Consider the following 13,496-nt stretch of genomic DNA (forward strand, 5'->3'; position numbering starts at 1 on the left):
ATCCACATTCTGCAATGGCATTAGTCTAGAAAGATATTGATACTTCCCATCCGTGGTTGGTTGATGTTTACCTCATATGCTTCATATATTAACCCATTACTTCCCAAGCATCGAAATCATTGGAATTTTTTGATGAAATTTGTAACTTGGGCTCTTAATACGTTAAGAAAGAAGAATATGAAATAAAAAAAAAATAAAAAAATACATTGATTGATGAATCAGCCCGTCATATAAATAGGACACTGGGGATGTATGTATGCTCAGAAAAAATTAAAGATAACGCCTTTAAGAAAATCAACTTTATTAAAATTATCATCGTATTTAAGCTTATTTTATATGATAAGGTATAAAACAATCGTTGCAAAGTGTTTTATCGCATTTGACACAAAAAGTAAGAGGTTTTTTTTTACAACCTAGGAGGATGGGGTCATGTGTAGAAGTTCACGCAAGTGAGGAAAGTTCTCTGATCGCCATTCACTTGGGAGTGGCCAGAAACGATTCTTTTACATATGACTCAAGCAGCTCACGACTTCCGGTCTTTGACCAAGTATCCTCTGGTTAGCCTTAGAACATCCGTTCGAAGGTGAGCTAAAGTGAGAAGGCGAAACATCCCCTGCATAGGGTTGTGCGCTGGGTTTGGGACCCGCCACGTAAAAAGCCTACCCCAATGAACAGTAACAACCAGCCTCGGATGAGAGACCCCCCTTTTGATGACGACCACGGCAAACGAAATAAGGACTACGATTTAAGGGCATGCACCTGGAATGTCCGGTCCCTTAATTGGGAAGGTGCCGCTGCCCAGCTGGTTGATGTCCTCGTGAAAATAAAGGCTGACATCACCGCCGTCCAAGAAATGCGATGGACGGGACAAGGACAAAGACGAGTAGGTCCTTGTGACATTTACTACAGTGGCCATATAAAGGAGCGCAAGTTTGGTGTGGGATTCGTGGTGGGAGAGAGACTCCGTCGCCGAGTACTATCATTCACTCCGGTGAATGAACGTCTAGCCACAATCCGCATCAAAGCGAGGTTCTTCAACATATCGCTGATCTGCGCCCACGCTCCGACGGATGAGAAGGACGATGTGACCAAAGATGCCTTTTATGAGTGCTTGGAACGCACTTATGAGAGATGCCCCCGCCACGATGTCAAAATCGTGCTTGGCGACCTTAACGCCAGGGTGGGCAAAGAAGGTATCTTTGGCACTATGGTTGGTAAATTCAGCCTCCACGAGGAAACATCCCCAAATGGGTTGAGGCTGATCGACTTCGCCGGGGCCCGAAATATGGTTATCTGTAGTACTAGATTCCAGCACAAAAAAATTCATCAAGCTACCTGGCTGTCTCCGGATCGAAAAACTACCAACCAGATCGATCATGTTGTGATAGACGGAAGACACGTCTCCAGTGTTTTAGATGTGCGTGCGCTCCGAGGTCCTAACATCGACTCGGACCACTATCTTGTTGCAGCAAAAAGCGCACGCCAACAAACACAAGGAAGGTTCCACGTCGAAAAGCTGCAATCACAACAGACTGCCGAACGATTTTCTACTCGGCTTGCACTCCTGCTCTCTGAGAGCACTCATCAACAACTCGGTACAAGGGAACTGTGGGACGGCATTTCAAACTCCTTACGTACAGCTGCATCCGAAACCCTTGGTTTTCGGAAAGTGCAAAAGAACAACTGGTACGACGAGGAGTGCCGCGCCGCAGCGGAGAGAAAACAGGCTGCCTACCTCGCAACGTTACGATCGACCACAATACGTGCGGGATGGGATAGATACCGAGAATTGAAGAGGGAAGCGAGACGCATCTGCAGACAGAAAAAGAAAGAGGCCGAAATGCGTGAGTACATAGAGCTTGATAAGCTGGCCGACAGGGGTAATGCTCGAAAATTCTACGAAAAAAATGCAGCGGCTTACAGAAGGTTTCAAGACCGGAGCATACTCTTGTAGAACCCCCAAAGGTGATCTAGTGACCGATGCCCAGAGCATACTTAAATTATGGAGGGAACACTTCTCCAGGCTGCTGAATGGCAGTGAATGCACAACGCCAGGAGAAGGCGAACCCGATTCCCCAATCGATGACGATGGAGCAGACGTCCCATTGCCCGACCATGAAGAAGTTCGAATAGCAATTACCCGCCTGAAGAACAACAAAGGGGCGGGGGCCGATGGATTACCGGCCGAGCTATTCAAACACGTCGGCGAAGAACTAATAGGGAGCATGCATCAGCTTCTTTGTAAAATATGGTCGGACGAGAGCATGCCCAACGATTGGAATTTAAGTGTGCTATGCCCAATCCATAAAAAAGGAGACCCCACAATCTGCGCCAACTACCGTGGGATTAGCCTCCTCAACATCGCATATAAGGTTCTATCGAGCGTATTGAGTGAAAGATTAAAGCCCACCGTCAACAAACTGATTGGACCTTATCAGTGTGGCTTTAGACCTGGAAAATCAACAACCGACCAGATATTCACCATGCGCCAAATCTTGGAAAAGACCCGTGAAAGGAGAATCGACACACACCACCTCTTCGTCGATTTCAAAGCTGCTTTCGACAGCACGAAAAGGAGCTGCCTCTATGCCGCGATGTCTGAATTTGGTATCCCCGCAAAACTAATACGGCTGTGTAAACTGACGCTGAGCAACACGAAGAGCTCCGTCAGAATCGGGAAGGACCTCTCCGAGCCGTTCGATACCAAACGAGGTTTCAGACAAGGCGATTCCCTATCGTGTGACTTTTTCAACCTGCTTCTGGAGAAAATAGTTCGAGTTGCAGAACTTAGTAGAGAAGGTACCATCTTTTATAAGAGTGTACAGCTGTTGGCGTATGCTGATGATTTTGATATCATCGGCCTTAACACCCGCGCCGTTAGTTCTGCTTTCTCCAGACTAGACAAGGAAGCAAAACAAATGGGTCTGGCAGTGAACGAGGCCAAGACGAAATATCTCCTGTCATCAAACAAACAGTCGTCGCACTCGCGACTTGGCACTCACGTCACTGTTGACAGTCATAACTTTGAAGTTGTAGATAATTTCGTCTATTTAGGAACCAGTATTAACACCACCAACAATGTCAGCCTGGAAATCCAACGCAGGATTGCTCTTGCCAACAGGTGCTACTTCGGACTGAGTAGGCAATTTAAAAGTAAAGTCCTCTCTCGACGAACAAAAGCCAAACTCTATAAGTCGCTCATAATTCCCGTCCTGCTATATGGTGCAGAGGCTTGGACGATGTCAACAACTGATGAGTCGACGTTGCGAGTTTTCGAGAGAAAAGTTCTGCGAAAGATTTATGGTCCTTTGCGCGTTGGCCACGGCGAATATCGCATTCGATGGAACGATGAGCTGTACGAGATATACGACGACATTGACATAGTTCAGCGAATTAAAAGACAGCGGCTACGCTGGCTAGGTCATGTTGTCCGAATGGACGAAAACACTCCAGCTCTGAAAGTATTCGACGCTGTACCCGCCGGGGGAAGCAGAGGAAGAGGAAGACCTCCACTCCGTTGGAAGGACCAAGTGGAGAAGGACCTGGCTACGCTTGGAATATCCAATTGGCGCCACGTAGCGAAAAGGAGAAACGACTGGCGCGCTGTTGTTAACTCGGCTATAATCGCGTAAGCGGTGTCTACGCCAATTAAGAAGAGAAGAAGAAGAAGAAGTCCTTGGCAACGCCTCTGTTTGTTCCTCTTCATCATGTAGTGACCTAAATTACAAAAGTGACCAGTTTTAAAAATTCATATTAAAATAATGTTAACACTTTTAATAGCCAGAAAATAATATTATACTCGTAATAGGAAAATAGTACATGAATATAAATTTCTACATAAATTAATAAAATAAATGGTCAGGTTTGAAAACAAAATATTTGCTATGGTGTCCTATAAATAGGACAGTGGGAAGGAATGGGTTAAGTTTAGCCAGGAAGAAGGTTTACGGCGTTGCCAATTTTACGATATTTCATTTTTCGAAGGGGTACTGTTTCGGATGAGCGTGTTTTCACCACACTTAATAGCCCTGACAGACCAGCAAAATTAATGCGCCTTAAGCAACGCTAATGCACATTGAAATTTTATGGTGACAGACGGAAGACTTGTGCATTTAGACAGCTGAATGTGAAATTTGTTTATTTATTAAAAAAAAGTGAAATAAAAATGAAGAAGAGAAATTATTAATAGAAATTTTGGTATTTTTGGAAAATCAATGTAAATTTAACGAAAAATTTGTTTATTATTAACTACGTTCAAAGATAATAGAGTGAAATTAAAAGCAACAATTGATTGTAATGCGAAAAAAGTTAAGAATATTTTAAAAATGGATAGCAAACTGTGCATTATTTATTTTCTGCTATCTAAAAATATTCAAATTTGTTTTTGTTAATATACATATGTATTTGCACATAATTTAACTAGCAATACAAAACTGCTGATGCTGATGCTGTGAACGCAAAGGAGGCAGCAGACTCCAAGCGACATCTGTCAAAAAATAGCAAAAATCGGCCATTTTTGAGCAGTGTTGCCTACTTAAATTTGGTAAATTCATCTAAATGCACGAAATTCTTGTGCATTACAAATTTGCATTAACATGGGTCAAATGCGCAAGTAAATGTAAATTAACCCCGCTAATGTATATTAGCGCTGTCGTCTGTCATGGCTATAAAATCAGGAGTACGAAAATAGCAGTCTTGCGAACTGTATTGCCGTGCCTATTGCCTGTGGAGACTCCACATTGCTTATATCTTACAATATATCGCAAACTAATTCGTATGCCATACATAGTAAGCTATAAGCTGTCACTTCAGCAGTTTGACAGTGCAGTTATCATTTCTATGAAAATTTCGAAGATGCAACATATCCCATTTGCACATATGCCGACGGCATTTTCATTTCGGTAATATGAAAATTAGAAGGGCGAGTATTAAGACGGTTGTGTTATATTATAAAAATAAAGTACATTTTCAAAATAATATTTTTTCAAAAAATTAATATTTAGGTTAATATTGTTAATTTACAGAAAAATTATGCAAATTGGGTTGGGAATAAGCGAAATCTTAAATTTAATGAACTTATACTAGCAAAAATCAAAATATCATTGCTCATTTTAAATTTATTATTTTAATTGGTAGGTATTTAAAATGTATGCCACAATTATGACATAGTAGTCCAAAAATATGAATTCTTATTTTTCCCACAAATACATTTGTGAAAAAAGGATATTTATCCTTTTTTTATTTTCCACATAAAAGATTTAAACAATTCAAGGGCTCAAAACATGCGCTACATCAGCTACCTACCCAAATGCTACCTTCACAAATGATAAAATAAATTTTTGAAGAGCTCAAAGCATGCGCTACATCAGCTCGAACCTACCTACCCTACACAGTATATACTACCAACATAATTTTGTGAAGGGCCAGGTTTAGCATTTTCATAACCGTAGCGGGCCAAAAGAAAAATAAAATGACCTTCAGTTTTGGTATATTTATTTATTTATAAAAAGCAACATCACATAGTAAATCTAAATATATTATTATTAATGTAACTATGGCCTTAGCATGTAAAGATATTCTTATTCTTAAAATCTAATTAATGAGATCTCTGAAATTTTTTCTGTTTTTTCAGCGCATCTATGTCAGCTGGAGTTTTAGAAGTGGCTATGCGCAAACTGCCTTTAAGATGGCTATCTAATAAAGATGATCTGGTTTATGATTTGTTAAATTTCATGCGAGAAAACAGCTGCTCGCAAACATATGTACTACCAAATAAAGAAATATGTTGAATAGCCAGCTTAGTAAGGTTTGGGTATTGACTGGGTGTAATATACTTTTTGTAAAATTCAATTAAGTGTGGAAGACAATTATTATATGCTGTTTTTAGATGAGAGCTGCTTTGCAATTCTATTAACTCCAGCTGTAAACTCAGCGCAGCGCCTTCAATTTCAACATCAAATGGATTTTGAAACACTTTCATGCAGGGAGTTTGTGATTTGAAGTCTGCGTATCTGTCGTTAAACTCGTTCCTTAATCTTTGTAACATCAACACGTACTTGTCAAAATCCAAGGTATCTTGCTTTCTTGTAGATAAGGTCTCCCAATGAATCAACTGCTTTTGTTCAGGCTGCTTTTCCAACAACAAAAGCTTTTTTGTGAAAGCTAGAACGTGTTCGTATAACTGTGTCCATAGTTGGTCTTTCCCTTGCAGTTTCAAGTTAAGATCAGAAAGATATTTAGTTATATCAACCAGGAAAGCCAGATCAGCCAACCACTGCTCATCAGTAAGGAAAGTAATTTCTTGGTCTTTGTTGCCAAGAAAACTCTTTAAGTCGTCCAGCAGGGAATAGAATCGTTTTAATAGCTGCTCTGCTGCGCCAGCGAACGCGACTGAAGTATACAATGTCTTCGTGATCTGAACCGACATCAGCCATAAAAGCCTGGAACTGTCTGTGGTTAAGCCCTCTTGCGCGTATAAAATTAACTGTCTGCACTACTTTATCCATCACGTGTTTCAGGCCTATACAACTGGGATGCCCAAAGGCTATAAGAGATGGCGGGCCGGATGGTGGCCCGGGGGCCGTATGTTGGACAGGCCTGGTATATACAGTAGATAACCTTTTCGTGGTAGCTTTCTGAGGGGTGAATAGCGGCCATCTTGGATTTTCAGAGGTAGCAACGCAGTGTTGTATATATTGAGGCGTAAATACTTAGCAAATTTATTCTATTAAATAACAAAAACTATAAATATTGTTGCTTAATATAAAAGGAAATTATTTATTAATGAGATATATATTTCGCCCATAAAAATATTATTTACTGATAGTCAGATATTCTTTATGTAGTGAGTTCTTATTAATAAAAAGCAGCCCTGTTCTTAGATTTCTCGGTGGTGAGTTTTCTTCTGAATGTATTTGTTTTCAATTGACAGACAGAAAACATAAAACGGTTTGTATTCGTAAGTTTTTGAAATATTATTACCTATCATTTTAATTTGGAAAGAAGATATTTAGGCATTTGAAGCTGAATTTTTAATACATCGTTCTAATTCTCATCCGTATACTACTTTTGATAATTTATTTTTGAATATTTAAGTTTTGCATTTTCCACACAACCCCAGAGGTTTGCAATAAAGCGCGTTACAGACTTTTTTTAGGTGTTCAGTTCTCCGGTAGGCCTATTTTCACCTTTTCAACTTAAAACAAACATATTTAATAATTTACATAAAAATTTAAATAAAAATATTGCACAAAATAATTTAATAATTAATAAAGATTTCTAAGCTCTCGCAATAGATGCATCCAAAATCCTACAACTCCATTAAATATATTAAAATACAAAAGCTAACTTTTAGAATGGGGAGGTAGTTACCTATGTGAAATGCTCAAAAATTTGATGTGCCGAAAATGAGGGCTGGCTGCCTGCCTATTAAAAATTCTTAATGCAAAATATGTTCTAATTCTTATAAAAAGTATTTTAAAACGTCGGGTTGTGAATTTTCGCAGCAATAAAAAGGCTCTACAATTTTTAATATAAACTTTATTATTAACACTAATATGCATTCTTATTAAAAACTTCGACATATCTTTAATTTCAAACTCAGTTTCCAATTGATGTTTTCCTATAACGGCTAACGAGTTGTCAATTTGTATATGTCAAACGACAAATTACCACCCAGGATTGTATCCTACTGCATGCAAAAATTTGGAAATACTTGAAGCGTGTTTAAAAATTGCACAAAAAAAAAACAACTGATTTAACATTAAACAACAACTAATATTCCAATAAAATTGAACAGATATGCAAAGTAATTCAATATAATCACTTAAATAACGTAAACACTTGCATTATTTAATATCTTTTAAAGTCTCGGTCATCAAAATTTAAAATTTATATGTAGTTTAAATGCTAACACAACACCCTGATTACCATGAAAGTAGCAAAAAAAGTTTAACACAACATCCTAAGATTTTCTAGAGGTGAGTATATGTATGTAAACAAAGAAAAGGTTTATTACTGTATATACTGAGCTACCCTACGCCTTTGCGCAAATGATTATCTTATGATAACAAATGCCCACATACAGATTTGGCAATGGCAATAGCAATAGATGGAGGAGGATGGAGTCATGTGTAGAAGTTCACGCAAGTGAGGAAAGTTCTCTGATCGCCATTCACTTGGGAGTGGCCAGAAACGATTCTTTTACACATGGCTCAAGCAGCTCACTACTTCCGGTCTTTGACCAAGTATCCTCTGGGTAGCCTAAGAACATCCGTTCGAAGGCGAGCTAAAGTGAGAAGTCGAAACATTCCCTACAAGGGTTGTGCGCTGGGTTTGAGACCCGCCACGTAAAAAACACCCCCAGTGAAGAGCTACAACCAGCCTCGGATGAGAGACCCCCCTTTTGATGACGACCATGGCAAACGAAATAAGGACTACGAATTGAGGGCATGCACCTGGAATGTCCGGTCCCTTAATTGGGAAGGTGCCGCTGCCCAGCTGGTTGATGTCCTCGTAAAGACAAAGGCTGACATCACCGCCGTCCAAGAAATGCGATGGACGGGACAAGGACAGAGACGAGTAGGTCCTTGTGACATTTACTACAGTGGCCATATAAAGGAGCGCAAGTTTGGTGTAGGATTCGTGGTGGGAGAGAGACTCCGTCGCCGAGTACTATCATTCACTGCGGTGAATGAACGTCTAGCCACAATCCGCATCAAAGCGAGGTTCTTCAACATATCGCTGATTTGCGCCCACGCCCCGACGGAAGAGAAGGACGATGTGACCAAAGATGCCTTCTATGAGCGCTTGGAGCGCGCTTATGAGAGCTGCCCCCGCCACGATGTCAAAATCGTGCTTGGCGACTTTAACGCCAGGGTGGGCAAAGAAGGTATATTTGGCACTACGGTCGGTAAATTCAGCCTCCACGACGAAACATTCCCAAATGGGTTGAGGCTGATTGACTTCGCCGGGGCCCGAAATATGGTTATCTGTAGTACTAGATTCCAGCACAAAAAAATTCATCAAGCTACCTGGCTGTCTCCGGATCGAAAAACTACCAACCAGATCGATCATGTTGTGATAGACGGAAGACACGTCTCCAGTGTTTTAGATGTGCGTGCGCTCCGAGGTCCTAACATCGACTCGGACCACTATCTTGTTGCAGCTAAGATTCGCACCCGCCTCTGTGCAGCAAAAAACGCGCGCCACCAAACACAAGGAAGGTTCGACGTCGAGAAGCTGCAATCACAACAGACAGCCGAACGATTTTCTACTCGGCTTGCACTCCTGCTCTCTGAGAGCACTCGTCAACAACTCGGTATAAGGGAACTGTGGGACGGCATTTCAAACTCCTTACGTACAGCTGCAACCGAAACCATTGGTTTTCGGAAAGTGCAAAAGAACAGCTGGTACGACGAGGAGTGCCGTGTCGCAGCGTAGAGAAAACAGGCTGCCTACCTCGCAACGTTACGATCGACCACTACACGTGCGGGATGGGATAGATACCGAGAGTTGAAGAGGGAAGCGAGACGCATTTGTAGACAGAAGAAGAAAGAGGCTGAAATGCGTGAGTACGAAGAGCTTGATAAGCTGGCCGACAGGGGTAATGCTCGAAAATTCTACGAAAAAATGCGGCGGCTTACGGAAGGTTTCAAGACCGGAGCGTATTCCTGTAGAAACCCCAAAGGTGATCTAGTCACTGATGCCCAGAGCATACTTAAATTATGGAGGGAACACTTCTCCAGCCTGCTGAATGGCAGTGAACGCACAACACCAGGAGAAGGAGAACCCGATTCCCAATCGATGACGATGGAGCAGACGTTCCATTACCCGACCATGAAGAAGTTCGAATAGCAATTGCCCGCCTGAAGAACAACAAAGCGGCAGGGGCCGACGGATTGCCGGCCGAGCTATTCAAACACGGCGGCGAAGAACTGATAAGGTGCATGCATCAGCTTCTTTGTAAAATATGGTCGGATGAAAGCATGCCCAACGATTGGAATTTAAGTGTGCTATGCCCAATCCATAAAAAAGGAGACCCCACAATCTGCGCCAACTACCGTGGGATTAGCCTCCTCAACATCGCATATAAGGTTCTATCGAGCGTATTGTGTGAAAGATTAAAGCCCACCGTCAACAAACTGATTGGACCTTATCAGTGTGGCTTCAGACCTGGCAAATCAACAACCGACCAGATATTCACCATGCGCCAAATCTTGGAAAAGACCCGTGAAAGGAGAATCGACACACACCACCTCTTCGTCGATTTCAAAGCTGCTTTCGACAGCACGAAAAGGAGCTGCCTTTATGCCGCGATGTCTGAATTTGGTATCCCCGCAAAACTAATACGGCTGTGTAAACTGACGTTGAGTAACACCAAAAGCTCCGTCAGGATCGGGAAGGACCTCTCCGAGCCGTTCGATACCAAACGAGGTTTCAGACAAGGCGATTCCCTATCGTGCGACTTTTTCAACCTGCTTTTGGAGAAAATAGTTCGAGCCGCAGAACTAAATAGAGAAGGTACCATCTTCTATAAGAGTGTACAGCTGTTGGCGTATGCCGATGATATTGATATCATCGGCCTCAACACCCGCGCCGTTAGTTCTGCTTTCTCCAGGCTGGACAAGGAAGCACAGAAAATGGGTCTGGCAGTGAACGAGGGCAAGACGAAGTATCTCCTGTCATCAAACAAACAGTCGTCGCATTCGCGACTTGGCACTCACGTCACTGTTGACAGTCATAACTTTGAAGTCGTAGATAATTTCGTCTATCTTGGAACCAGCGTAAACACCACCAACAATGTCAGCCTAGAAATCCAACGCAGGATAACTCTTGCCAACAGGTGCTACTTCGGACTGAGTAGGCAATTGAGAAGCAAAGTCCTCTCTCGACAAACAAAAACCAAACTCTATAAGTCACTCATAATTCCCGTCCTGCTGTATGGTGCAGAGTCTTGGACGATGTCAACAACGGATGAGTCGACGTTGCGAGTTTTCGAGAGAAAAGTTCTGCGAAAGATTTATGGTCCTTTGCGCGTTAGCCACGGCGAATACCGCATTCGATGGAACGATGAGCTGTACGAAATATACGACGACATCGACATAGTTCAGCGAATTAAAAGACAGCGGCTACGCTGGCTAGGTCATGTTGTCCGGATGGACGAAAACACTCCAGCTCTGAAAATATTCGACGCAGTACCCGCCGGGGGAAGCAGAGGAAGAGGAAGACCTCCACTCCGTTGGAAGGACCAAGTGGAGAAGGACCTGGCTTCGCTTGGAATATCCAATTGGCGCCACGTAGCGAGAAGAAGAAACGACTGGCGCGCTGTTGTTAACTCGGCTATAATCGCTTAAGCGGTTTCTACACCAATTAAGAATAGCAATAGATTTGACAGTTCGCAAGACATAGATTTTATCCTGTCGAGATGCCCCGTAAGAAATTCACCATTCTCGCTGCTATTAACCCTCTACCGCATGGCCATCTTCTTTATGAAAAAAAAAAATAAAACTCCACTAAAATACGTTTATTTTGAATCCATTTACATATATTTGTAGAAAAAAATATTTTAAAATGCTTATTTTACCAGAAAATAAAAGACGCCATATATGGCTCTCTATGCATACAAAGTTGCTTGGAGTGTATTACTTTTACTCAGTGTGGAAGCGTGTGAAACAGTTTCGTTTGTCATTGTAGCACAGGGATACATTACATTTCTCAAAAAAAAGTATACGAACGGAATGAGCAGTCATTTTGACAAAGTCTACTTTTCATCCATTTCGGAAAGTGTCCAATACAGTCGGTACGTATAGAATTCAAAGGAAAGTCTTGACGATTACCCTTTTTGGTGCCTTCTCTGCTTGTTGTCGGAGATGAAGAGTTTGATACCGATGCAATTGGACGCCCTCGTTTTCGGGATTTTCCTACCTTGCAAAGATGTTCGCTCACTGCAAGTTTGAAATTAAATAACGGCATAAATTCCCCTGACTTACGGCGCCACAAGATCCAAGAATTTACAAGGCACATATCAATCATGTGGAAAAAAATCTTTTTGTGCCAAACCTTAGTGCGTAAATGAATTCTATAAAGACCAAGTAGTGAATCAAGCAAGTCTACGCCGCCCATATGATTATTGTAAACGTCGACAGACTGTGGTGAATGAATTTCAATATACTTTTTCTCTTTTTTACTAAAACGTGTCTTTGTGGATATAGGTTGGCTTCCAACGAAAGTTGAAATAATATTTACTACCTTATTGTCAAACCAAGAAACGAGGCCAAGTTTGACCCCGTCGATTTTAGTTACCTTCTCCACCATGCTGCCTCTCCCCAACTTTTTCAATTCCTTTTCCGTCGGCATCTTACAGTAAGGGACTCGGTTAAGTCTTACCGTACCCAAAGACAAACATTTCCGCTGATTCCCAGATTCGGTGATCTCTCTGGATGTTTATCACTTTGTGCTCCAGCAAATATATCAAAATCGTAGCTAAATCCTGAAACTCCACTTAAAACAAAATTCTTGAAACCCCATTTGTGCGGTTTGGCCGGAATGTATTGTTTTAGATGATGTCGGCACTTTGTGGGAATTATTTGCTCATCCACAACCAGTTGCTCCTCTTTTGGTATGAGCAGTACCTTTTCACGGGTTTTATTTAGAAGTGGTCGAACTTTGAACAGCTTGTCAAATCCATCTTCACCTGGCGATTTCATATCCTCATTGTTGTTGAAATGCAAAATGCGTTTAATGTTTTCCCATCTATTGCAAGTCATGATGGTGCGTACAAATTCTTGGCCAACTGTAGTATCCCAATAATGCCTCGACGATGGTAATTTCATCAAAGACATGTATAAGACTATGCCTGAAAACAAATTTTCACTAAGTTTCTCCACAGTGTTTACGCTGAACTCACCTATAAATTGCTCTATTTCGCTCTTAGTAACATTTTCCGGCTTATTTATGTCTCTTTGCAGCGCAAGTACATATGTTCGATTGTTCAACTATAAAGTTTATCAAATTTTCGTCAAAGAAAAATTGAAAGAACTCCGCTGGCGTCTCTATTTCATCGATAAAACTTGGAAGCTCCATGTCTCCTTGAAATGGAAAGTTTTCACTTAAATACGGGGGCAAGTTATTTTCTTTCCAGTTTGGTGGTTTCGATTTTTTAGCGCGTTTTGCGTTTGAGCTACTAGGCTCATCATATACGTCTTCGGAACTGCTTTCATCGGTCTCCGATATATATACATCTTCCTGGCCAGAAACTTGTGCTCCAACAACTTCTTCATCTGATTCGGATATATAATCATCATCGCTTTGAAGCCCATTATCGACTACATTTACATATCTTAAATTTCCATAAAACGATCTTGCATCCATTTCTGAAAAAATTTTACTAAAATGCATGAAAGGCAAAATAGTATGTACTGCATGAAAGGCCACATATGTCTTCGTCAGCTTTTCCAAAAATAGTATGTACTGCATGAAAGGCCATATATGGCTTT

The 13,496-nt window shown here is 41.3% G+C and overlaps 1 protein-coding gene across 16 annotated transcripts in view; it reads right to left on the reverse strand.

Annotated features, from left to right (window-relative positions):
* The window catches only part of LOC126764476 (FERM domain-containing protein 8), a 459,702-nt gene that overhangs the window by 121,888 nt on the left and 324,318 nt on the right, over positions 1–13,496 (reverse strand). The window contains exon 12 of one of the 16 annotated variants that reach the window (XM_050482180.1): positions 6,705–6,724. The exons of the other annotated variants lie outside the window; for them this stretch is intronic. Coding sequence (XP_050338137.1) covers positions 6,720–6,724 — 5 coding nt within the window. The 3' untranslated portion in view covers positions 6,705–6,719. Of the gene's footprint in view, positions 1–6,704; positions 6,725–13,496 lie in introns of those variants that run through there. 16 annotated transcript variants of the gene reach the window in all.

This window comes from Bactrocera neohumeralis, unplaced genomic scaffold, assembly GCF_024586455.1.
Source record: "Bactrocera neohumeralis isolate Rockhampton unplaced genomic scaffold, APGP_CSIRO_Bneo_wtdbg2-racon-allhic-juicebox.fasta_v2 cluster09, whole genome shotgun sequence".
In the NCBI taxonomy this organism is placed as follows: Eukaryota; Metazoa; Arthropoda; class Insecta; order Diptera; family Tephritidae; genus Bactrocera; species Bactrocera neohumeralis.